Source organism: Manihot esculenta, chromosome 3 (assembly GCF_001659605.2).
Source record: "Manihot esculenta cultivar AM560-2 chromosome 3, M.esculenta_v8, whole genome shotgun sequence".
NCBI lineage: Eukaryota > Viridiplantae > Streptophyta > Magnoliopsida > Malpighiales > Euphorbiaceae > Manihot > Manihot esculenta.
This window is the reverse complement of record NC_035163.2, coordinates 4,863,193-4,889,273: the sequence shown is the minus strand read 5'-3', so window position 1 is coordinate 4,889,273 and position 26,081 is coordinate 4,863,193. Positions and strand designations below refer to the sequence as shown.

General features: G+C 28.6%; 3 protein-coding genes and 1 non-coding gene across 4 annotated transcripts; all 4 read left to right on the top strand.

Moving 5' to 3' along the window:
• The first annotated feature begins 1,487 nt into the window (after positions 1-1,487).
• Positions 1,488-1,559, top strand: TRNAD-GUC. The gene has a single exon. It is a non-coding gene; the product is annotated as a tRNA-Asp (tRNA).
• An 80-nt stretch (positions 1,560-1,639) lies between these two features.
• LOC110612359 (peroxisome biogenesis factor 10) lies at positions 1,640-6,873 on the top strand. Its single transcript, XM_021753126.2, has 11 exons — positions 1,640-1,988; positions 2,077-2,108; positions 2,209-2,298; positions 3,256-3,350; positions 3,468-3,678; positions 4,013-4,082; positions 4,208-4,286; positions 4,441-4,571; positions 5,174-5,268; positions 6,280-6,371; positions 6,467-6,873. Exons 1-11 carry the CDS (start codon positions 1,667-1,669, stop codon positions 6,567-6,569), a joined length of 1,320 nt encoding a protein of 439 aa, XP_021608818.1. The 5' UTR covers positions 1,640-1,666; the 3' UTR covers positions 6,570-6,873.
• Positions 6,874-8,898: 2,025 nt separating this feature from the next.
• On the top strand, positions 8,899-12,495 carry LOC110610381 (40S ribosomal protein S3-3). The gene is made up of 6 exons (XM_021750285.2): positions 8,899-9,054; positions 9,376-9,523; positions 9,930-10,101; positions 11,547-11,601; positions 11,712-11,843; positions 12,007-12,495. The coding sequence occupies exons 1-6, from the start codon at positions 9,025-9,027 to the stop codon at positions 12,172-12,174; spliced, it is 705 nt and encodes a 234-aa protein (XP_021605977.1). The 5' UTR covers positions 8,899-9,024; the 3' UTR covers positions 12,175-12,495.
• An 8,950-nt stretch (positions 12,496-21,445) lies between these two features.
• Positions 21,446-23,917, top strand: LOC110611001 (thermospermine synthase ACAULIS5). The gene is made up of 10 exons (XM_021751093.2): positions 21,446-21,740; positions 21,838-21,904; positions 22,031-22,125; positions 22,198-22,300; positions 22,383-22,471; positions 22,557-22,713; positions 22,799-22,874; positions 23,260-23,318; positions 23,417-23,553; positions 23,630-23,917. The coding sequence occupies exons 1-10, from the start codon at positions 21,610-21,612 to the stop codon at positions 23,706-23,708; spliced, it is 993 nt and encodes a 330-aa protein (XP_021606785.1). The 5' UTR covers positions 21,446-21,609; the 3' UTR covers positions 23,709-23,917.
• Positions 23,918-26,081: the final 2,164 nt, after the last annotated feature.

The following is a 26,081-nucleotide window of genomic DNA, read 5'->3' as shown; positions in this document are numbered from 1 at the left end:
TAATAATGGTTTAAAGTCAATTGATACTAAAAATTAAAATTTAATATTTTTTTATTTTTGATAAATTGAAGAGGAATTGTTTTTATATATTCTCAATTGTGATTTTTAATTGATGGCTTTATTCAAAGAGTAAATATATGTTGGGATTTACTATTTAATTTTTAAATAATATTATTATTAATGAGTCAGTTTCTATATTTTTTAAAATTTATTAAAACGTCTTTATTTATTATTTATATCAATAAAATATTCTTTTCATCCTCTTTCATTAAAAATAAATAAAATTTTTAAAATCTAATTTTTTACTCAAATAACCCCTTATTTAACTCTTAAATATTGCTATTATTAATAAGTTAATCTCTACATTTATAAAAATCTATTAAAACGTTTTTATCCTCCTTTAAATATATTTAAACATCTTTATTTTTTTTTCCATTAACGAAATAGTATTTCATTCTCTCTAAAAAAAATAAGAAGAAAAATTAAAAAAAAGATAATTTATTTTTTTTATTATAATTTTAACGGTAAAAATAAATAAAATGACTATTTTGTTAGTTCTTAATATATTTTTCAAAATTAAGAGATTGATTTATTAATAATAGCGATATTTAAAGACTAAATAATAAATCTCACGTATATCACACCAATCATATATTATTTTTTTAGTGATAATATAAAATACAACTTTTAAAATGCTCAAAATATATATAAAAAATATTATTCAATAATTAACAATCTATATTTCACCAATGAAGGAAAAAAAAAGGAAAAAAAAATCATGAGGTAGTCACTTTTAGCCTTTCAATTCAACAATTCTCTTAACTTGCTTTATATGCAACTATACATTTAAAATTAATAATCCTTAGTTTTCCATATCAATATACACTTTAAATTTCATTTTTTATAATAATTTAATATTTTAATTTTAATATATTTGTAATAATTTAATTTTTATAGTTTTAATATTTATAATAATTGAATCCTTTAATTTGAGTTAACATTTTCAATTAATAGTTAATTAATAATAATTAATAAAATGACTATTTTACTAATAAAGTAAAAACTCAGTTATTAAATTATTTATTATTAAAAAGTAGAGATTTAATTATAAAATTTAATAAATTTTGGAAATTATACTGTAATTTACCCTACATTATTTTTATGCTATTTCAAAATTTATTTTTAAATGATTATTTTCTTTATTAACGATAGTTTACTAAAACTTAAGTATTTTTATTGATTAAATTTGTTATTTAATATATGTTTTTATCAAATGTTAGATCCTAAGATTAATGATAAAAATAATTATATATACAATGATAGCCAATTAAATTTAAGTTTTAATTTTAAATACTAATAATAAAGAAATTTTTAAAAAAAATTTCTTTGCATATTAGTAATTTTTTTAGAAAAATAAAAGTGACATAATTAATAAATATAATATTTAATTCTTTATATTTAGAAGTTTTGAGAAACCTTTCAACAATGTCGTTGTAGTATAGTGGTGAGTATACCCGCCTGTCACGCGGGTGACCCGGGTTCGATCCCCGGCAACGGCGTTATGTTTTACTTTTTCAACCTGTTGAATCTGTTTGCTTTTAACACGACGTCGCATGACCTTTGCGTTTTTGGTCTGAGACGACGTCGGTTAGATGCCTCCAAATGGATGAGGTTTGTTGGCATGCAGTGCCGTTGTGCGTGCCTCTCTGCGACTGTGTACTCATCGGAATGTATTCCATCTTTTAGTTTTCTTCATCAAGCTGAACAGGGGAAGCTGAACGATATGGGAATTACAAGGACCACGCAGTTGAGTTCTGACCCAGGGCCGAGTGGCGAATCGAGTCCTAGTACCTCATCCCCCAGCGGAAATGGACTTCGGAGTTTCCCTTTGGCAGCTCAGCCGGAAATTATGAGAGCCGCCGAGAAGGATGACCAGTACGCCTCCTTCGTTTACGATGCCTGCCGCGACGCCTTTCGCCACCTATTCGGTCCGTTTTCTTCTCCTTTTTCCATTTCAACTAACTATTTTGTATACTGCTGAAAATTTAATCCCTCACTCTCTCGATTTTGTTATAGGTACAAGAGTTGCTGTGGCTTATCAGAGTGAGGTTGAACAGATTTCGATAATTTACGATTGAAAAGACCTCTCTTTTTGATCGGACGATGATGAATTCAGATTTATGGCGTTGTTTTTATTCGTTTTCGCAGACAAGGCTTCTTGGGCAGATGCTTTATTACGTATTAACAACAGGTTCAGGGCAGCAAACCCTCGGAGAAGAGTACTGTGACATTACTCAGGTTTTTATGCTATTGATTTAGCTGCCTGTTGTCTACGAATCAAATTTTAAGTTCCCTATAGAAGTTGTACAACACCATGTTTCGGAATTCTCTGTTCAACACTAGTAACAGCATTACACTAGTGTGATTAGAGTTTAGGAGGTCAGTTATCAGGCATCTGTTTAGCTTGTGACCTGATTGAACTCACTGTGTGCTTGATTTGTGGACTGGAGTGTTACTATCTTATTAGAACTTGAAAACTATTTTGACATTCTGTTAGGAACAAATAAATACAGAATTATTCCACTTGTTAGGAATCTTATAAAATAATTTTGTTTGTATTTTATGTTTTATATATATTATTTGTTTCAAGTTTGTAGCATTACAAATTTAAAATTCTTTGGCAAATTCTATCAAGTTTGGCAGAATTTGGCTCAAGTTTTAGGTAATTCAATAGAATTAAAAGCGTAGAATTCAAATGAATTTTTGTGTATACGGAACATCTTAAATGTGGTTTTAGAAATGAATTCCACAATATTGCGTTTGGATTCATAAATTTGATGAAATTAAAATATCTTGTTTGGCTAATAAAAGGAATCGAAAGTTTTGAATTGATTTACAGTGGAGGTGAGTATTCAACAAAAGAAATTTTTTTGTTATGTTGAATATGAATTTCAAATAACAACATTACCATTGTCATTTCAAACCCTTACTTTCAACTGTTTATATTTATTGGATTTGATTGGATGCAAATTCTTCTTTTTCAAAAAAAATTCCAAACAAAGTATTTCATCCATAACTTCAAACACAACATTAATCTTTCTGAATTCCTTTATTCAAACAAGCTTGAAACTTTGCAGTGCAGGCATACAATTCAGGGGGGGCGGGGAGATGAACAACTTCTCAGTGCTTTACTGTATTTTTCATTAACATTTTACCATTTCCTTTCTTTGCTGTTATTGATGGTGGTTTTTCCAGGTTGCAGGGCCACATGGACTTCCTCCGACACCAGCAAGACGAGCTCTTTTCATTTTATACCAGTCAGCAGTTCCTTATATTGCAGAAAGAATAAGGTTCAGTGCTGCTTGCTTGGCTATTCTGTTCTCATATTCATTTTTAACACTTCTGATCTGAAGATTGTTTTTCTTGTTGCTATGGAGCTATTTTGAAGTTCTTAATTCTTTCTGCAGCTCAAGAGTTGCGTCTCGCGGCATTGCTCTTGCTGATTCAGTGTCTGGTGAGCCTGACAGCAGCTTTGCTTCAGGGAGCAGTCAGATCCAATCTTCTTTAATGATTGACCTCCCATCTTCCTCCACAACAAGGACATCAGTTTCTTTACTGTCAAGGATGAGGCAGAATTTTACTGGACTATGGGTGCATACAGTTCAGAGATGGCCTGCGGTATACTTATGCTTAAGATTCTTTAGTTATGAAGCCTTAGATATGATCTTCAAAAATTTTTTGGCATCTAAAAAAATATATTAAAGACATATGGTTATTTTGCAATGGAGTCCTTTCCTTTTCCTTTAAAAGATCTTGTTACTCCTCTTTGAAAGGTAAATAGTAAGTTGTTTCTTAATCTTTACTTAAATGAATCCTTTTCTGGAGCAACGTCCTTGTTTTTCCTCTTGATGCTTTTGCATTACAACTGCATGGCATGGCCTTCAATTGGTGCTGTGAACTCTCTGTATAACACATAATTTTAAGTAAAATTTCTTATCTTTGTTGCATTCAGGCACTTCCCGTAGTTCGTGAAATTTTACAATTGATTCTTCGCACCAACCTCATGTTTTTCTACTTTGAAGGTGATGCCATGTGTCAGATGATTGTGTGTTGCAATAGAAGTTCTAATAAATGCTTGAATCAAATATTAATCTCTAATAAATGCTTGAATGAAAGATTGATCTCATAATCATTCTCTTTTCTGTAGGGCTTTATTATCATATATCGAAACGTGCTGCTGGCATTCGTTATGTTTTCATTGGAAAGCCATCAAATCAAAGGCCTAGGTGAAGCTCCAATATTAGTTATAAATATAAAATAAATTTTGGGATTGTGTTTTCTCTGCTGTCACTTGCAGCTGGGAGAAACTATTTTTCTGCAGTTTCCTTTTTATCATTTAATGCTAAATATTTGAACCCTCTGAACTGGCGTTTGGTGCAGATACCAAATACTGGGTGTATTCCTTCTGATTCAGCTATGCATTATTGCTGCTGAAGGACTGCGCCGCAGTAATATATCTTCAATTGCGAGTTCAGTTCATCAGACCTCCTTCAACCCCAATCAAAGTTCAGGTTACTAGTCTTAAGCATTTGCAAAATTTTATTTTATTTTTCACTTATTGGACAAGCAACCTGATATTGTGGTTTTTGACGGCATTGGGTGCCTATTTCATATTGTGCATTCTGCATGCCATTTGTATTATAACCATTGTGCCATTAGTCCTATGAGCTGAGTTCTTGAGAGGAAGACTTCAGTAAAGTCCTTTGATATTGTGCCTCACCTGCTGAAATGTTCTATTAATTTGGTAGCTTAAATTGCGCGTCTTAAAGAAAATATCTCACTTAACCATACAAGCAATTAGCAGGGTAAATGGCCAAACGGGATTAGACAGGATAACTGCATAGTACAACTTTGGTCCATTGGAGATGCTGGAGGAATATCAGAAGTTGGATTCTCAACTTCTTGTTTTTGTACATTGGTCCTTTTAATGATGCGCCAGTGGTGCGTGAAATAAAACCCAAGATGTGTTGGAGCTTGTGTCAAAGATACATTCACTATATACATCATCCAAAATGTGTGTGCAAATGCGAGTTTTTATGTTGCATCTTATTTTCTCTTTGCATAGTCTTTGATCAATCTATCCTATAATAGAACTCTATATGCTGGTTTGTAGGGCGAGGTTTTCCGGTCCTAAATGAAGAAGGTAATTTGATACCTGTGGAATCTGGAAGGGGGGGTTGGGCGTCAGATTCTGCATCAACTTCAGAGGTAAAATTTCATTTTGCTCGTTGAACAATGTAAATTTATTTTTCTTTGAATCTATTTATCTTGTTCTCCCTTCTCACTTTTTTTCTTTCTCCATTCCAATGTTTCTTATGTGAAGTAAAAGTGCCTGGTTGTGGGTCCAGGTTCTTGGGTCCAATTTTTGTATTCCAATGTTATTTGAGACTCAACTCGACAAAAACTCGACTGGGTTTGTCTCATTTTCGAAATGAGCTAAGCCTGAGCTCAATTTTTATGCTTGTTTAGTAGATGACGCGAGCTTGAGCTTTATAGTGTATTCGACTCACTAAGACTTGTGAACTTGACTCATGTCTAAGTTTATGAGCAGATTCGGGAACTGGCTCATTGAGTAAACTCGTGAACATGCTCGTTAAGCATGCTGAACTTGATGTCATAGGAGAACTGAGCTCAAGGTTAAACCTGCATAAATTTTCATGTGTTAAGCTTGAGCTACCCAAAGCTTAGCTTAACTCCACTTAGTTCAATTACACTCCTAGAGTTCGCAAATATTCAACTAGTTAAGATTTAAGAGCTTGCTTTTATAGATTTACAAGTTCGCTTGTATATATGCTTAGTTAATTAACATTATTTAGTTTTAAATTGAAACTTATTATAGTTGTAAATAAATTGAATTGTTTGTGTGCTATTCGAGATTAGATTTGATAAATGGTCATCTTATCTTAGCTCTTTTGCTAAATGAACCAATATTGGACTTGTTAATATTCGGTTTGAGTTTGAAATAATGGGAAGTTTGAAAAAATTTTGTTGAATCAAACTTCAGCTCTTCAAAAATCGGCTCGGTTTGTTTACTCCCTTAATCTTACAAAATATGTACTTTTGCCACATGAGAAGATCATTCATTATACTGCTAATATAAGTATCTCCTTACACACCTGAATTGTTCTGAAATATTCTTATTATGCTGTGATGCTTGTTTGTTTATTAGTTTTAAGGTTCTCTTATTAAATTTGTTATGCTATTATCTTGTCTGATCAGGCTAACGGAGCAAGCGCGACGAGCAAATGCACACTTTGCTTGAGCAATCGACAGTATCCAACTGCTACAGCTTGTGGTCACGTTTTCTGCTGGTTCTCTCTCTCACTTTTTCCTCCCCATCTTGTTTGTAAGAAAATATGATTTTTTTTTTTCTCAATCTTTTGCATTACACGGCTTCTTTTTGTAGGAATTGCATAATGGAATGGTGTAATGAAAAGCCTGAGTGTCCTCTCTGCCGCACCCCGATAACTCACTCCAGCCTAGTTTGTTTATATCATTCAGACTTCTAGCTTCTGATAAAAAGATGAGTTTGGCGTCTTGACGAAAAAGAAAATATAGTTGAAAGCGATCAAGGAGGCCCTCTTTTTTCAACAGTTGTAATGTGAGAATAAAAGGGTTTGAACTTGGTGATGAGATCTTAATATATTAATTCATTTCTAGGAAGCTGAATCACAGGAACAAGGTTTTTTTTATGTGTAAAATCTATGATATGTTGTTAGTTGCAATTCTCATGCACTACAAAGAAAAGGAATAAACAGCTACGGAATTTTCGATTGCGATTATCAATATTTTCGATTGCGATTATTGATAAAATGTCTTAGTTATATTTTTATATTTTTTTTATAGTGATGTTTAATTACTCTTTGATAAAAGAATGTCACATGGAAGATGATATTATTAGTTAGAGGATGTGATTTTTCTTTTTGAGATGATAAGATATTAGAGTTTTGTTTGGTTAATTTTTAATTCTTCCAAAGAATGTAGAAAAAAAAAATTAAGAAATTCATTTGCAGTTCAACGCTTCATATGTAGCTTGTGTTAAAATCTAGTTTGAATTTTTCATTTTTATCTTTTATGAAATTAATTAACTTTTATAAAGTTTCAAAAAAAACTTATAAAAAAATTCAATCATATTGCATTAATTGTTTATAATATGTGTTAATATGTGTTTTATTTAAACTTATTTCACATTTAAAAATGTATTAATATGTGTTTTATTTATTTTATAATAAATATTTTCTGAATAATTATGAAAATTTATAATATACTAATTTTGGTAATAAAAAATTAATATTCTCATTTAAAAAAAATTTAGAAAGTCAAATTTTTATTAGAAAAGAAAAGGGTGAAAACAATTTAAAATTGTTTTCTAAAATTTAATAAAAAATTGAAAGGTGGAATACTAATATGTAGTTTTTTATTTGAAAATTTGACATATAAAAATATGAAACTCTAATTTTTATATTTTTTAAAAAATTAAATTATTTTCAGAAAACTACTTTCGAATTTTTAAAGTGAAAATGCCTAGATGTTTATTCAAATATGCCTTAAAAATATTTTTTTATAGGAGCAAGTCTTTCATAGAGTCAATCTATCTATATTTAAAATACAAATATATAATCATATTTGTTTATATAAAAACATTACTCCATTTGTTTATTAGCTAAAAAATTATAATTTTATAATTTTTATATTTATGATAAAACTTAGGTGAATATTCACATTTGATTTTATTACAATTATATCTATATTTTTTTAATTAAAATTTAATTTTATAAAATTATTCTAATTATACATGTGATTTTAATTTTGTAAAGATAGTCTAATTTTATTTTTCATTATTTGTGTAATTAAAAAATTAATACAATTATTATATCAATACCGTAACGCTATATTATGATGACACATGTCATATTAATAAAATTTATAGTTAATCGCTAAAAAATTCTGTATTTTGCTTTTGTTATAATTTTATTTTATATTTTTATTTTTTATTAATTAAATTTAATTTTTTTAATATCTAATTAAATACATTTTAACTGGTATAGGTGAAATTTTATAAAATTATCTAAGTTACGTTTTTTACTATTAAATATATTTAAAAATTATTATAATTATCATTTTAATTTTATTATAATCATATCTATATTTTTTTAATTAAAACTTGATTTTATAAAGGTACTCTAACTATACCTGTCGTTTTAATTCTATAAAGTTAATCTAAATTTATTTATCATTATTTATACAATTAAAACACTAATACAATTGCCCAATACCGTAACGCTATATTATCGTGCCACATGCCATGTTACCAAAATTTATAGTTAATTATTAAAAAATTTTATATTTTATTTTTATTATAATTTTACTCTATATTTTTATTTTTTATTAATTAAATTTAATTTTTTTTAATATTTAATTAAATACATTTTAACGTTATTAGTATAATTGGAGTTTTATAAAATTATCAAATTACCTTTTTTTTACTATTAAATATATTTAAAAATTATTATAATTATTATTTTAATTTTTATCAATAATTATTATTTTTATCAAGTTACTTTAATTATTAATATTATTATATAAATTTATAAATATTTTTACTTTTTAAATTAAAACTAAATGATAAAAATAGGTTATTTTATTAATATTTTTATAAAAATTATTTTATAAATTTAAGTTAGTTTGCGCAAGTAAAGGAGGTAGATTATTTCCTTTTTGTGATTAAAAAGAAAAAAAAAAAACTAGAATAAACGCAATGTGAGATCATTTTGAGAATTTGATGATCTTGACCGTTCAAAATAAAACCCCCTTCATCAACCGTCAGATCAGGTCGCTTTTGTAAACCCTACTATATAGAGGAAGCACTCGTTGAGTTGAATCTCTTCATCAACCTTATTAGGGTTTCGCTCGCTAAGAAGCTTATAAGCACCGAACAGATTCACTGCTCAAATTCTTGAAAACATGGCGACCCAAATCAGTAAGAAGCGAAAGGTCTCTATCTTTGTTTCTTCTCTCTTTGTTGTGTTTGGTTATCGAGAAATCCTTAGAAAAGGAACGAAAATTCCCTTCAATATGTATATACAACTCTATTCATATTGGATGATTGATAAAGCTTTGGAGTCAAGGAACTTGCACAAGTGTTTGAATTGTTAATCTTTTTCGATTGCTTGTTGAAACAACCAAAATAGAAAAAGGGAGAAGAAAGCATTTGCTGTTGATTGATTAGAAATCCGGTGATGAAAATTCCAGGTTTTTGCTTTGCTTTTATGCATTTCCTATATCTTTCTTATATTCTTTTTTCTGGTCCTGCAGTTTGTTGCAGATGGTGTTTTCTATGCGGAGCTAAATGAGGTACTGACTAGAGAGCTGGCTGAAGATGGCTACTCTGGTGTTGAAGTTAGGGTTACTCCCATGCGCACTGAGATCATTATTAGGGCTACTCGTACCCAGAATGTTCTTGGTAAGCCCCTCTGCCCCCTCCTCTTTTTGCATTTCGGTGTCTTATGGGAAATTTGAAAACAATCTTACGGAACCAACGATTCAGATTTTTCTTTTCCAAAAAAAAACGGTTATTTGATTTTATTGTGTTCTCTGGCAATCTAGTGAGATATTGAGTTGTTTTTAATTTGAGATTTTATTCAACACAATAAATGATATATAGTATATTTGGGATTTCATCTGCTTTATTTTTTACTTTTTCTTTTTAATGGTGCGAACCATTTATTATGGTGGGTTCCGTATGGGACCTACGATGATCAATGGTTATAATATAACCATTGTATATTATAAAATTTCTCCTAAATTTAGTGTGTACTAGGGAATGACCAATAATAGCCTTAGCTAGTTTTTGACAAATTTTCTATCAGGTGAGAAGGGAAGAAGGATCAGGGAGCTGACATCTGTTGTTCAGAAACGATTCAAGTTTCCTGAGAACAGTGTGGAACTCTATGCTGAGAAAGTTAACAATAGGGGCCTCTGTGCAATTGCACAAGCTGAGTCTCTGCGTTACAAGCTCCTTGGAGGCCTTGCTGTTCGGAGGTATGTTGCCCATATCAAGATACTATTCTTAGTATTTTATTATATACTTAAGTTCTGTTGGTATTTACAGAAGATTTATCTTTTGTATTTTAAGTGGTCTTTATGCTACCTCACTTGAAGATACTTGATGTTGTATTTTTGTTTTTCCTTGCGCTAGTTGAAGATCATGCCATATAATGTTGTGTTGTCATGTGGTGTTCATGCTTCTTTTTGTTGTTTATCTGCTTGTGCTGCCGATCTTTAGCAGTCCTTTGTTGTGCATGTATTGTTTACTTTGTCAATTGTTGATTCTGTTCATTTCACTTTTTTAATTTCATTTGATTTCACTGAAGCATCCGAGTTTCTGGTTTACCCTACCTTGTCAATTTTCTCTTGATCAAGTCATCTTTACAGCGAGTTGGTTTTCTCCAAATACCATTTCGTGTCTGAGGATGACAATATCTGATGATGCCATCCATCTTTAAGGATCCAAGGAATAATGGCCATATTCCTTGCATATTATATTGGATGGTAAATGTCACTTGTCTTGTCTTGATCATCAATTTTGATTCTGCATCACATTTTTGGGAGAATAACTTTGGATTGTGTATTTGTTAACAAAACAGACATTGCATACTTTTCTAAAGCTAGCTAATAAAGTCATAAGATTCAAGTGAACACACATATAATGACAAGTAGTAGTGCTACTCGATAAAAAAATTTTTGCTTGCAACTGTTGGTGGCTTGTCCACCTGTATTTGTGTGGAGTGAGCTTGATATTCAAAGCATTGTCTTCCCTTCATTGCCTTTGCAAATGAGCCTTGAAGACTTTTATATCAATGCTTATATAGAGAATACTTTTGGGGAGTCTGTCAGGCTTCTTGTGCTACTGTTGAGTTGCTTGGAGTTTGGAATGTTCTCCCACATGCCCAGCATTTTTTTCTTATTGACGATTGACTTCTGTTTGCATAAAACTAATGTCGTCTTTTCCTCCTATGTTTGAGGATGTCTTGGTGCATTAGCATTACCTTCCCCTTTTTGTTTCTTGGAGGAGCTTCAATGCTTGTATGAAATAATTTGGGAGCTTGTAAGGTTTCCTGTTCCCCCTTCTGGGTTCTTCAAACTTGGATGGGCTTACTCTCTTTTAGTTATTGCATGTTCCCGTACTTGATTTTTTGTCTTCTATATCCTTGAGCTGTTAGTGATAGTGATATGGTGTCCTCAGTGTATCATAGTAGTTGACTGGTTGGAATTTTGATTATGTCGATTTGAACTTTGTTCTTTTCTGAGGATGGGATTTTGAAGTGGATGTGTGATTTGAACCATTTATTTATATTCTCATAAATGTTCTCGTAAATGTTTCTCCTTTTTGTCTTTGGAGAATCAGCTGAACTCTGTATGTGCTTATACTTTTGACTTTTGAGCAATATGGTTTGAAAGACTTTTTTTTTTTAAATCTTTTGTAGGGCTTGTTATGGTGTCTTGAGATTTGTAATGGAAAGTGGGGCAAAGGGATGTGAGGTAATACTCTTAAGCTCCTTTTTTGCTTTCTCTGGTGTGCACTTTCTTTTTGTAAGCACACTTCTTCTTCTTTTTAAAGAAAAGTTTAATGTTCTTGTATATTCTGGCAGGTTATTGTGAGTGGAAAGCTCCGAGCTCAGCGTGCCAAGTCCATGAAATTCAAGGATGGGTACATGATCTCCTCTGGTCAACCTGTTAAAGAGTATATTGACTCTGCTGTCAGGCATGTTCTTCTGAGACAGGTGAGTCACTTCTCATGTTTGGTTTGTTGGTTATTATACTGTATTCCAACAATTTGGGTAGTTGTTAATGTTAGTTATTTTTTGAAAATTTTTTTTCTTGAGCTTCATATTCTCCGTTTTTCTTTAAAATATATAATTGAAATTGTTACTTATGTGTTATCAGGGGGTGCTTGGTATCAAGGTGAAGATCATGCTTGACTGGGATCCTAAAGGCAAGGTGGGTCCAATGACCCCATTGCCTGATCTGGTCACCATCCATCCCCCCAAGGAAGAAGAAGAGTATGTTCCACCACCAGTGATGACTGCCAATATTGAGATCCCAGTTGCATAAATTTTGAATTACTAAATTAAGTCTGTAGCACAGGTTTGGTAGTTTTTCTGTTTTGTCTGATATATTTAGGAGACATACTAAATTTTGTATTAACCAGTGCTTAGTTTTTGCTTGCTTCTGTTAGCATCTCAAGTTTGTTTCATGGTAGTGAGTAATCAGTACGAGTTGTGGGTATTTTCTTCACATGTTTTTATTGCTAGGAATGATACAGGTTTCAATGTATTCGTTTAGTGTTTTTTGGTCAATATTGATCAGGGAAATTTACTAATTACTCCTTGTACTTTGTCACTAATAATGATTTGGTCCTAGTGTTTTTGAAAATTAGATAATTTATTCTGGTTGTTTTGTTTTCATTATGACGACGATGGTCCACCTTCATTCCATGGGAATTTCTACAGTACTCAGAGATTATTCACCTTCATGCATACTCATGGAATCCATCTGCTCTTTCAATTAAGAACTTGAAGCTTAAATAGAATATAATACATGGACTATGAGAAAGGATGAGCTGTTGTTAAGTATCGCAGATGGACGAGGAAGAGAGAGAATGGGTAACCTTGACATTGTGTCTCCTATTAACAGCAGATTATCATGAATTACACGAAGGAATTTTAAATTTTAGCCAAAACAATCTAGTTTTCAAAACATTGGACCAAATTATTATAAATAACAAAACTTAGGATTAAATAGTAAATTTTTTCTATTAATTATTATGGAATGCCATCTTATTTTTGGTGTAGAGTAAGTTTAATTCAGTGTTGTTCAAATACCATCCTTTCTTCTCAATATTTAGCTGCCCACTCATCAATGGAAGTCCAAATATCATACTTGCTGCTTGGCAGATTTTGCAAGGAAAATCGCACGCACCATTTGCGAAGTTGCAGCCAACTTAGGCTATACCTTCACCTCCGTTATTCATATCTGGAAGCAGAATCAACAATTTATTTTTCTTCAACTCTTACTCAGATAGAAGAAAACAGCTGCAATCATATTATTAGAAAGTATCATGCAAGAAAGAATATAAGCACCTAAACAGATGCGGCTTGGGAAGATTTGCATTACACAAATAAGAAGAAGGATCAACAGAGAAGATGTTGGATTAGGATTAATAGAAATGGCCATGAGAGGAATTGTGAAATTCTAAGTTAAATGGTAGAGAGAGGAAGGAAGAGACGAAGGGAGAGGGAACAAAGGAGGAGTGGTGAGATGCCATTAGCTAGGCTGGAGTTATTAGGACTCGTTGTTCCCATGGAGAGGTTATTTAGATATTCCATCGTGGACTAACTGTAAAATAGCTGAAAATTAATGATTGTCCTCTATCATTAACAAAATTGAATTACATGAATATTTTTATCTAATTTATGAAATACAACGACATTTTAATTAATTAAGCTTAATTATAGAAACTTGAAAATAATTAATTTTTAGATTTATTTTAAAAATTAAGTCCAATTAAAAAATATATATATATTTTTATTCAAAGTAAAACAATGTCAATTAAGAATTTTAGGCCATGTTCCTCACTAAATGTTACATAAATCATGATATAATATAATATTATTTTTTTAGTAATAAAATAATATTTTTTAATATAAAATATTAAAAAGTTGATATTTTAATTAATATAAAAATTAAAAAATAATAAATAATTTTTAAAATTACAAAACTTCAATTTTATTATATAAAAAAATTATTATTATATTATATAAAGATTTATTTGATTTTAAATAAAAATATAAGAATTTAATTAATAAAAAACTTAAATTGAGTTTATTTAGTTTTCAAACAGAAATATTGAAATTTAATTGAATTTATATCTATTTATTTAAATATATATACCAATCATAATAACATAATGATCTTCGTACACATGCACTCGCTTCATGCAATTTGTTAATAAATTTGTTAATAGAATACCCATTATTTGAATATATTTATATAAATATAAAATATATATTTTATAATAATATTTATAAATTTTTTAAATATTTTTATTTAAAAATTAGAATTTAAATAGTTTTAGAAATATTAATTTTAATAAAAAATATTTTTTATATAAATTATTAATTAAATATATAAAAATTAAATGAGTTTAAATATTATTTAGATAATAATAATAATAATAATTAAATTTAAAATGAGTTAAATAATTTATAATAAATTTTAATTGAATAATTTTTGTAGGTATCCAATAATCTGTTTTAATAAGTACAACAAAAAAAAAAAGGCTTTTAGAGGAGAAAGTAGCGCTTCAAAATCTGAATAGAGGGAGGGGGTCCCACCAGAAAATTAATCTGTGATGAAAAGTGAGCAACCAATGAGGTGTTAGAAATATGTGTAGTGGCCACCTACCCATTCACCTATAACCCATAATTTTATTTTCTTTTCTTTTCTTTTCTTTTCTTTAAAGAAATGATGCTATTATAGCATCATCAATTTAATATTATAATTTTTTAGTATAATTATACTGAAATTTGACCTTTAGATTTTATAATTTTAAAAATTATAAGTTCAATATTAATTTTGATTGTTATTTCATTTAATTTTCTATTAATTATCTTTAAAATGATAAAAAATTCCTATATAATATTATTTAATCATTGAATTATATTAAAATTAAATAATTTATTTTTTATATTTTAACTTCACCCAAAAAAATATTATTTTGATGGGAGACTTTCAATTTAACAAAATTAAAATATATAAATTAATTTATTAAATTTTAAAAATAGAGAAACATATATTAATTTTAGAATATAAAAATATTATACATTTATTTTTATATAATCAGTTAAAAAATAAGTGAATTATAATTATAGGTGAACAATATTCGTTTAAACTGAAAAAATTAATTTAATTAAATTAATTTAAAATTTTATTTTAATTTTTTATTTATTTTGATTTAATTTAATTTTTAAATTTAAAAATTTTTAGTTATTTCAATTTTATTTGATTTTAATAATTAAAAAAATCAAAATAAATCGATTAATCATAATAATATATTATTTTTAATAATATAAAGAGATTAAATCATAATTAAAATATTTCAATTAAATTTTTTTAAGATATAAAAAATAAAAAAATTATTAAAAATTAAACGAATATTTTATTTTGATTTAAATTAATTTTTATTTAAAATTAATTTAATTTAATTTTTATAAATATTAAAAATTTAATTTTTAATTAATTTGATTGGATTCAGTTTTCAACTAGTTCAGTGTGAAATATTGATTAGAATTTCTAATTGGTACCACTCACATATTGTATAATTTCTTACTACGGAAAGAGGGTTGAAGCTTATCAAGTTCAAGCATAGCTGTGTTATCAAGGGGCGGCATTCAAGCATAAGCAGCACGTGCGTGAGACAACGTTACGGCAATACACTTGGGAAAGCCTTTGCTTTAGGGACACAATGAGTGGCCAAAAAAGGGATTTTTGTAGCACTAAGCACCAACTTGGCAATACACTTGGGAAAGCCTTTGCTTTAGGGACACAATGAGCGGCCAAAAAAGGGATTTTTGTAGCACTAAGCACCAACTTGGCAAAATTCACATCGCTTTCACTGCTGCGTCATGTGCTTTGCTCTTTGGGAGTGCTACAAATCCTAGTGGGGAGCACCAACCACGCCCATTATCTACATACTTGATTTATCTTTAATTTTAAATTTTTTGCAAAATATACACAATCTAACTCAATTTAAAAGAGAGAATTTTTTAGGTTAACTCATTTTTAAAATTTAATTCAAGAGTGTTTAGTGTCTAAAATATTATAAAAAAGATAAAAAAATTTTATACAAATAATATAAGAATTACAATAATTTTAAAATAATAATGAATAAAAGAAATTGAGAAAAATTTAACACAAACAACTCATCCACAAATAAAACAAAAAAAGTATATCCATTTGAGTGTGCTTGATCTATTAGTATGACAGAAAAAATAAAAGATTTAAAGAAGACGTAACGCATTTATGAGGAAAGAAATAAACTGTAGTATATATAGCAATCAATATTTTAAATTAGTGGTAATGTATATATATCTTCTTCATTATTGCAATCAACTCATTTTTCAGTTCAAAAGGCATGACCAATAATAGTTAAGAAATCCAAAAAACAATTGAATGCAATCTAGATCATACTCCAATAACTCACTCTTATAAATTGTCCTAATTCCTTAAGCTACTTTTTACAACATGAATCAATAGTGACCATTAGAAAATTGCACCAGTAAGAGTTAAGTGTGGGCAACATCAAACACCTTATCATGCCAGCACCTTGTTGTGATAATAAGGCAAGTGGCTCTATCAATACAAACAATTAAGTCAAGTTACTGTAGCTTTAGGTTCAATATCCAGTACTATTCCTTGTTTTATCGACTCTCAAAATCCATTTGATCCAATTAACCACCTTGTGCAAAGATGGGTTTACAAGCTTATCAAGATTCATAGCACTACAATGGATCACCGACAACTAAAGCTCTCATAAAGTCACTGGTGGCATGAATCCTAAAATCGCAAGGCTAATGATTTCTAAAATTGAAACCACCACTCCATTCTCCACTTCTTCTATCGTCGCCTTTATCAAATTCCCGATTTATTCTGCTTTTCTAATTGCTTTTATCATATAAAAACTCAAATTTGAAAGATTTCAAGTGAGAAAGTTCATGGCTGATAGAATAGCTAAATTTATAAAAGGAAGAGAAAATAAAGAGAGGGGCTACATGGAGGGTAATTTTGTAATAAAAATATCTCCTCTCACCTTGACTAGTGTTTCTTTAGTTTGTAGAGGAAGAAGAAGAAGAAGAGGAATAGTGGAAATAAAAATTGGATAGGGTAAAAGAGTTTATTTTAGGGCAAATATAAATAAGACCATTTTAGTCTTTTCTACTTGAATTAACAGAAAAAATGGATTTAATTTAACGAAATTCCTTTTTACTTTACATAATCAAAATATAGGAGTATTTTTAATGTAATTCTAAAAGTATAAGAGTATTTTAATTAATTAGGTCATAATACAGGGGCACGAGGGTAATTATCTCAAAATTTAATATGATTTGATCGTAAAACTTATATTTATGGAAAAGACAGATAAATTTTCACTATGATGAAAATTTATGGTACAATAATTCAGAATTCTCAAATCCTAAATCCAATATATTTTCTGAAAAACTCACACATCATCTGGGAAAGGAAAAAATACAATTATTTGCTTTCTATACTTATTTTTATTTTTTCTTCAATTTAAGTGATAATGCAAAACTTTTGGGCTGAATCTGCCATGAAAAAGTATTATCCAAAATTCAAATCATATAATCAACGGAACAAATTTTACAGGGAGCATGAACTTATTTGAGATCATCATGAAAACTAATTCCAAAAATTATTATTTTAGTGCATGTGTAGTGATGTAACCGGAAAATGGAATTGTGATGTGATTGACTAGATCTCCAAGAAAGAGAATATAAGATAGTGGTGGATACCCACGACAGTCACCTCCGACGCTCAAGTCAGTATATTGGAGAAGAGAGTGAATGCAACGAATTAGATCTTTAGTGTGTAAGAAAATAACATATTTTTGCCTATGTGATTATTCTTCTTTTATACTATAAGAAAATGGAGATAAATATAACATTTTTCAATAATCTGGCGATGATATAGCCGACTGCTTTGATAAGGATATCATTAGCTAATAGGTTTGTGATCTCGTGACTACAAACATAATAAGATTGATAAAGGTCTGATTAGACTTTATCAGAAGTTTTAACCAATATCATTTGGTTAAGACGATATAAGAGAAAAAATAGGCTGAAACAGTTTTATTGAAATTTTTTAAAAATTGAAAAGTGAGTTTCTAATAGTCAAATGAGGTTATTTATAATAGAAATAAAATTTTAATATGCAAAATTACGAAAATATTAAAAAAAAATAATTAAAATGTAAAATGGACTCCTAAACGATAAAATTTTCATATCGAACTTTGTGACAGGCCTGTGACCCTCGTCACACTTTTGAAAGTAGTGCGTGTCGAAATTTCCTTTCCAAAAAGTTATCGTGGGTTTTCATTGGACGTCAGCAGCAAAAGTTAAGTCTGGTCTAAGTCTGACTTAAAATTCAAGGATAGTTGTTTAATGTGAGAGATACTCTGGAGGGTGACGAATAACGGTAACTCTATACCAAAACTCAATCTATTAAGAGAGGGTAAGTCTCAACGATGAATAAAATGTTTAAGATCGGATGAAACCACTTTATTTATTTATTAAATTTTTAATATCGTACATTTATTTTGTAATAATAGTTTATAATTTTTTTTAATCGATTTTTATGCAGTATCAGAGGGTAGTAAATCAGAAGTGGAGATGAATTAGGGTTCAGCGTATACCTTACATCTAATATTTCACGTGGAATAATTTATATAGAATAATAAATCAAAAGTAATTGGACATATATACATGAACATGCATATATGAGTGGGTCCATAAATAATTACAACTTCACCGTAATAATTTCTCAAATTCAGCATGTGAACTGCGTGGAAGATGAGGCTACTTTAATGGCACCACCCTCAATCTATAATAGAATCAAAAGCTTAAAAGGAAGGCTCCACAAACAAATAGAAAGGATTTTACATGCAACTCCAATCAATTGGCACAATTTTTTTTTAAATATGAAATATATTTTTTAATAATTTTTACGTACATTTAAAATAAAAGTGAAACTCGTATAAAATTTTATATATTTATTTTATAAATTTAATTCATATAAATTGGATTAATAAATTTTATCTAAATAGAAAATTCTTACTAACACAAATCTATGTGAAAGACTATTTTATCAATTTTTATGAGTTTATTCTCTCTTTATGCCCTCGGTGAAAGTCTTAGTTTTGTGGGAGTCTCTTCTCTAACTACAGGAAAATAATGTATTCAATGTACATTTTAAATCTGATATCAAAATTATTGTGGATGATAATTTATTTTTTTTTGTGTGTGAAAATTGATTTAAATTTGATTAGTTATTTTTATAAGTTAATCCAAAGATTACTACAAATCAAAATACGTAACGGAATAAAAATTTTGATTTTTAGATTACATCCTAGAATTCAAGTGATCTGTTTAATTCAAAAAAAATAATTTGAATTCTAACATTTTAAAAACTTTTAAAATATTCAGTGGATTCTAAGTGCTACTTACAAGCATCTTATGTCGTTATCCATATAAATGCTTACCGTATGAAGTATTAGCTCTTGAAATAGTGTTAAAACTTCTTTGCTTCCTTGTTTTTTCGGTGTATGTGAGTTTTCAACTCTTTTTTAAAAAACATATTTGTGTTATGTGGTCTAATAAAAAATAGATATCAATATATTTATTTAATTCAAATGGAAATGAAAAGAGTCCATATTAAATATAAATTGTTTTATTAATATTATTATTTTAAACATTATTATCTAATAATAATTATAATAATAACATTATTATTATTATTATTATTATTATTATTATTATTATTATTATTATTATATTAATAGACAACAAGTCTATTAATAATATCTAGCCCAATAATGCATGCTATGTATGCGACTCGATAAATTCACATTAATTGGTAATAGTCCAATCTTTATTAAAGTCTACAAGTTTTAAGTGGTTTCTAACAAGACGTTATAACTACCTAATTAATACGAAAATCGATTGTCCAGTTAAAACTTTATAATAGAATATGCATTAATTCTTTTGTCACATGATAGCTAATTTGAACATAAATCATGTTCAGTGTCATATTATTCAAACTTATGATTACTCGATCTCCAAGTAAACTGATAAAATCAAATGTCATTTATCATACTATCAATTTATTTGAGTACGGTCATGCATTTTTCAATCTGATTTATCGAGGGGTTCAGAAAATATCTCTTTTAGAAAGAGAAATACATTCTATATTGATTGTTCAATATTCTCTATATAATTTTTGTTATACTCAATCATAACCTTTATAATTATCCAATTAAAAATAATGTTTGATTATGTAAAAATATAATAATTCTTATATTAAAAATTATGACAATCTCAAGTCTAAAGATTAATTCATAACTATTATGAGATTCACTAATGACAATAATTCATATAGTAATCTCCGTGTGAATTTATCCAATATTTTATTTTCTAACAAGCATCTATGATATTAATTTGCATCACTATAAACATAATCATTTCATGATTATCAATCAATATACTAGTCATATATTATTATCTCTATAATAATATAATAATATAATAATAAAAATAAGAGATATAAATTATTATTTTATAATATATAAATAAATAATAATGATGACAATTTTTTTATTAATTAATAACAAGTAATATAAAAATTCAAATTAATAATTTATGGTACCTACACTAATAATTTTTTACTTAAATATATTTTATTTCATAAGTTTAGATGCACTTTATTTTAAATTAAGAGATAAGCTAATTTAATTTATCGGATAGCTATTTTATATGCTATCGTCACTACTTGAAGAATGCTATTGAACTTCTTTTATTGTACAGTTAGAGTTTGATATTTTACAAATTTTTTTCACTCAACACTATTTTTTTCACTCGATACTCATTTTTTAGCTAAATTTATTATTCTTCTATTATGTTCGAATATGTAAAATGTTCATTCTCCATATATTTTTCAAGATATTTTATATCATGATACATTAAATAAATAATATTTACAATAATTTTTTTAAAAATAAATTAATAATCTGATTTGATTTAATGATGGAAAATATCTTACTTTCTTCTTGATAAATCCATATTGGAATGTTCATACTTCAATCTTCTGAAAAAAACCTTAATGCTGATTGGGGCTGCTAGACTGCAGTTCAATTAATTTGATGCATAAATTAATATAAAAAAAATACAAATAAATTGAATTTTTACATAAAATCAATAATATTTTTACGTTTTGAATTCACATCAGAAGATAAAGAATTTCATTTGTCCCCATTTCAAAAAACAGAATTTCATTTGTCCAGTAGCAGAAAGCCAGGTGTCAATTCATTTGTCTACGTGCCACTGCTCATCTGAATATGAGATGTGGGCCTCACCATTATCCCACGCGGACTGCTCTTTCGTATTTTATATAGTAAATAAATCCAACTCACTTATTGCCAACTTTGCGCATGCTAAAAATCCATCCTTCCATTCATTTTGCCATTTAAAAAAAATTAAAAAAATTGAGAACTTGCATTATTTTGTAAGAGTTTATTTAGATTTTTTTTTTTTATTAATTTTCAAAATACTAAGATCACTCATCAACAATGAAGAAAATCTCCGTCCTCCTCAACTTTTGCTTCTATAAATTGTGGCTCCTTACATGAGTTGCTTCCATATATAATCTCATTTTCCAACTTTTTCTTCAAATTTCTTTAGTGGGTGTGTGTTCTTGATCATGGGTGAGGCTGTTGAGATCATCTACACTACTAATGGTTTCTCTAAACTTTGCACTCAGAATCATGATCAATCTTCTTGGTATGAAGAAACCATTGATGATGATCTCAGATGGTCTTTTGCTTTGAACAGGTTTGTTTTAAAACTCTCTCTCTCTTCCTTCCTATGCAAAAAATGCAGCCTGTTATGGTTTAGTTCCGAGTAATTGGATTAATTATCTGCCAAACAGAGTGCTACACAAGGGAACTAGCCAGTTTCAAGACATTGCTCTATTGGACACTAAGCGCTTTGGCAAGGTCTCCAACTGTTTGTATATATGATTCACTGATTCTCAATGTTATGCTTTTTTTTTTTTTTTTTTTTTTTTTTTTTTTTTTATAAAAAACTCTCTTTTTGGGTAATATACTGCAAATGTTATATAGGTGTTGGTGATTGATGGGAAGATGCAGAGTGCAGAAGTGGACGAATTCATTTATCATGAATGCTTAATCCATCCTGCTCTCCTCTGCCACCCTATGTGAGTCTATTGTCTTCTTCTTATTCTTCTCCTTTATGAGGATTTTTCTGACTTGAAGTAGTAATTTTGCAGCCCTCGAAATGTGTTCATAATGGGAGGAGGGGAAGGGTCAGCTGCAAGAGAAGCCCTCAAGCACAAGTTAGTAGAGAAAGTGGTGATGTGTGATATTGATCAGGTAATTAAAATTTAATTAAATAATTGTTTTAACATAAAATATAAACATTTCAAGCTACAAATTCAATACATCCCTTTTGCAGGAAGTGGTGAATTTCTGCCGCACATATCTGACGGCAAATCAAGATGCATTTCGTAACAAGAAGCTTGATCTAGTCATTAATGATGCCAAGTAAATTTTACTTCTAAAATTTTTTCCCTATTTCTGATATGGGTTTTTTATTTTTTAATCATATCAAGCTGAATGCTATTGAAAGGGCCGAATTGGAGAAGAGGATAGACAAATTTGATATAATAGTTGGAGACTTGGCTGACCCAGTTGAAGGAGGCCCTTGTTACCAGCTCTATACTAAATCTTTCTATGAGAAAATTCTCAAGCCTAAGCTCAACAACAATGGCATTTTTGTTACCCAGGTGGGGAACCATCTTTCTAGTGGCATAAACAAAGGAGCTATGCTCTTGAACCCAATATTTGAAAGAAATGTGTTTTATTCTTCAGGCTGGACCAGCAGGCATTTTCACTCATAAGGAGGTCTTCTCCTCTATTTACAACACAGTTAAACAGGTCTTCCAATGTAAGTTCACAGACAGAAAGGGAACGTGAAGTTCTTTAGTGAGTGCTTAGTTTTTTTTTTTTTTTTTTTTTTTTTGAAAACTATTGAGTGTTTAGTTAGCAATTAGAAAAAATGTCAAAATTTGCTTCTAAACTATCGTTAACTATCGTTAAGAAATGAAATAAGACAATCACTTTTAGTATTTAAAAGTGTGAATTGCGCTAGCTCTTCTCAATTAATTTAGTCTTATTTGGACTTATTTGGCATTTTAATAACAATTTAGAGATAAATTTGAACCAAAAAATGAATATTTGAAATTTTTGGTTCCTGTTATATAGTTCAGGAGTTAATTTGATCTTTTAGTCCATAGTAATTTGTCCTTTAATATTTCTCTCTATGTGGGCAGATGTTGTAGCATACAGTGCTCATGTGCCTTCTTTTGCTGATACGTGGGGATGGGTAATGGTAGGTAAATGTAAATTGATCATTTGCACAGAATAACATATCTATGAGTAATTACTGTTTTTATTTAATAATACATGTGTTTATGTTAATCATTGTAGGCCTCAGACCAGCCCTTCTCTATAGATGCTGTGGAAATAGACAGGAGGATTGAAGAAAGAATCGAGGGTGAATTGCTTTATCTAAATGGTGCTGCATTTCTCTCCTCTGCAACCTTGAACAAGACTGTTTCTCTATCGTAAGTTGCTCCTTTCTTTCTTCGAATCCATTGGCTAATAGTTGACAAGCCTTGCTGATTAAGACTGATGCTTCAGGCTGTTGAATGAGACGCATGTCTACACTGAGGATGATGCAAGATTTATACCGGGGCATGGACTTGCTTGCAGAAATTGAGGCTTCAAACACAATGGTGGGGGGGAAATGCTGTATAAAGACTATATGTATTTACATATTTCAAAATGGAAATCAAACGATTGTTAAAGTGTATGCTTTTAGATTATACATGGGGTAGGTTCATTGGGTTGTTCATAAGATTGAATATCTCAAAACCATGTGAAAGATTTGTCTGAAATTTAATCATTTACGAGGCATTCCTCCATTCAGAGTACATGTTAATCAATGATCATGACTATTTACAGTTATTATTTCCATGAATTAATGTCGTTGTCTCTTACATGATACATGTGAACGTTGAACATTTGTTCCAACACAGAAAGAGAGCTAGAAGGCCAGCAAATATTACGTTTCAGTATTCAAGAACGCCATTCTCAGAGTTGAGAGAATCTGATAACTAAAAAAGTTGGCAACTGCAATAACAGCTCCAATGAGAATACCAAGAACAACCCCACCAGCTAGTATTAATTAGTCCTGCCATAGCGTTCGATTTTGAGAGAAGCATGTAGTTCAAGCCGGTCTCTCCAGTCTAGACTTTGGCTTTATGAAGAAAATGAAGAATTATGAGTTTCATGATAGTTTTAATCTCCACTTGTGCTGTAATTATTGGAGAGGAAAATTTTATCCCGATTGGATCTACGTGGAGCTATAATATAAAATATTAATAAAATTAGTATAAAATATAAATTTGATTTAAATAAGAATACTCGTTATTGGAGGAATAAGCAACAAAGGTTTCGGCTAATTCATGTGTCAGCTTCGTGGCATCCAACTTGGCTAATTCTTAAAATGGATTTCATTGGATAAAATTAATATCTTGTTTTAATTTTTATTTAAGTATTTTTTTAGTATTTTATATATGCTAATTATATATTATTTTAATCGAAGAGGATATCTTTTAATTATATAATCATTTATAATATATAATTATTTAATTAAATAATATATAAAAATTATTTCCAGCATTTTATATATAAAAAAATAATTATTTAAATTTCTTATACGAGTACATTACCCTATCTCAATATACCATTTCATGTATATCATATTAAATTTGAATCAAATTTAATTTATCCAAAAAAGTTAATTTAAGAAAGAAAGTGTCTAATACCTTTATAAAAAATACTTTATTCTCATCTTAAATCGATATGAGAATCAACATAAATAAATTTATATGTTAAAATTCACCTAGATTCAGTAGCCGTTCTACATCTTTAAACTTTAATAGAAAAATTTTGTAATACTTTAAATTTTAAAAACATCTTATTACACATTTAAAAATAAAATTAATATGACATTATAATCTGTATTAGTAGGTAATATAATTTTTTTTGACATTTTTAACTAATACAAATTTTTTATAACATTTTTAAATCAATTTAAATTTTAAGAGAAGATTTTTTAGTGTGAGTTTTAATTTAAAATTCATACATTGCGTATTGCTATTATTACCGGAGTATTAACCCTTAATAGCAATATCAGGTGATAATTTGAAATTTATAGATATATATCAGCGTATTTGTAGTTCATATTATCTTATATATATTAAAATTGTAAGGTTATTTTAGTTATTTTTTTGAATAATTTAGATGTATTATAAATATTTTTAAAGTTTATATTGCTATAATAATTTTTTAATAAAATTTAAAGGTAAAATATGTATTTACTTTTATAATATCAACTATATAATAGTTCCAAAAGATGAGATAAAACGATACAAATTTATTATTTTTTTAACTAGTCATCTTGAGTTTAAACGTTGGACATAGTGTTTTTAAAATGAAGGATTATGCTTCTTTAACGGCCTGCTGTCGTGAATTTGAATTAGTCAGACTATTAAACATCGAATACTAGATGGTTTAAAAAAATTTAATATGAATTAGGTATCAAATGATATTCATTTTAAAATAAATATATAGAGGAACAATATTATAATTAATTAAGAATTTCGTAATTATAGTTATAACTAGAATCTGCTAGATTGTACTGTTAATGATAATTGTATATTAAAACTCGATACTTTTAAAAAACGATAAACATTTAATAAAGAATCGGTGTTACGATATTCTAATTTTTTTTTATAAATAGAATCGCATATCAGTTCATTAAATTTTTATTGTGTTATGATAAATTTATAAATTTTATGTAATTTTTATATACACCGAGTAAATAAAAATCGCCTGTAAAATAACTATGTGATTTTCGTAGTAAGTGACAGTGAGATAAAATCACACTGATAATAAACTAAGGTGGATAATTTTTTTTAAAAAAAATAGAAATATAATAAAATAATATAACTTATAAAATTACCCAAAATTTATCTTCTTTAGTCTAAATCCCTAATTTTCTCATTTCACTGCTGTCCCATGAATT

What these genes read in the sequence shown, in the direction of transcription:
- LOC110612359 (XM_021753126.2), top strand. Translation starts at nt 1,667, where the DNA reads ATGAGGTTTGTTGGCATGCAGTGCCGTTGTGCGTGCCTCTCTGCGACT. An exon ending in CGCCTTTCGCCACCTATTCG is followed by an intron (nt 1,989 to 2,076) that starts GTCCGTTTTCTT and finishes ATTTTGTTATAG; the next exon opens with GTACAAGAGTTGCTGTGGCT. An exon ending in CATGTTTTTCTACTTTGAAG is followed by an intron (nt 4,083 to 4,207) that starts GTGATGCCATGT and finishes TCTTTTCTGTAG; the next exon opens with GGCTTTATTATCATATATCG.
- LOC110610381 (XM_021750285.2), top strand. Translation starts at nt 9,025, where the DNA reads ATGGCGACCCAAATCAGTAAGAAGCGAAAG. An exon ending in GGAGGCCTTGCTGTTCGGAG is followed by an intron (nt 10,102 to 11,546) that starts GTATGTTGCCCA and finishes AATCTTTTGTAG; the next exon opens with GGCTTGTTATGGTGTCTTGA. An exon ending in GGCATGTTCTTCTGAGACAG is followed by an intron (nt 11,844 to 12,006) that starts GTGAGTCACTTC and finishes ATGTGTTATCAG; the next exon opens with GGGGTGCTTGGTATCAAGGT.
- LOC110611001 (XM_021751093.2), top strand. Translation starts at nt 21,610, where the DNA reads ATGGGTGAGGCTGTTGAGATCATCTACACTACTAATGGTTTCTCTAAA. An exon ending in AGTTAAACAGGTCTTCCAAT is followed by an intron (nt 22,875 to 23,259) that starts GTAAGTTCACAG and finishes CTATGTGGGCAG; the next exon opens with ATGTTGTAGCATACAGTGCT. An exon ending in AACAAGACTGTTTCTCTATC is followed by an intron (nt 23,554 to 23,629) that starts GTAAGTTGCTCC and finishes CTGATGCTTCAG; the next exon opens with GCTGTTGAATGAGACGCATG.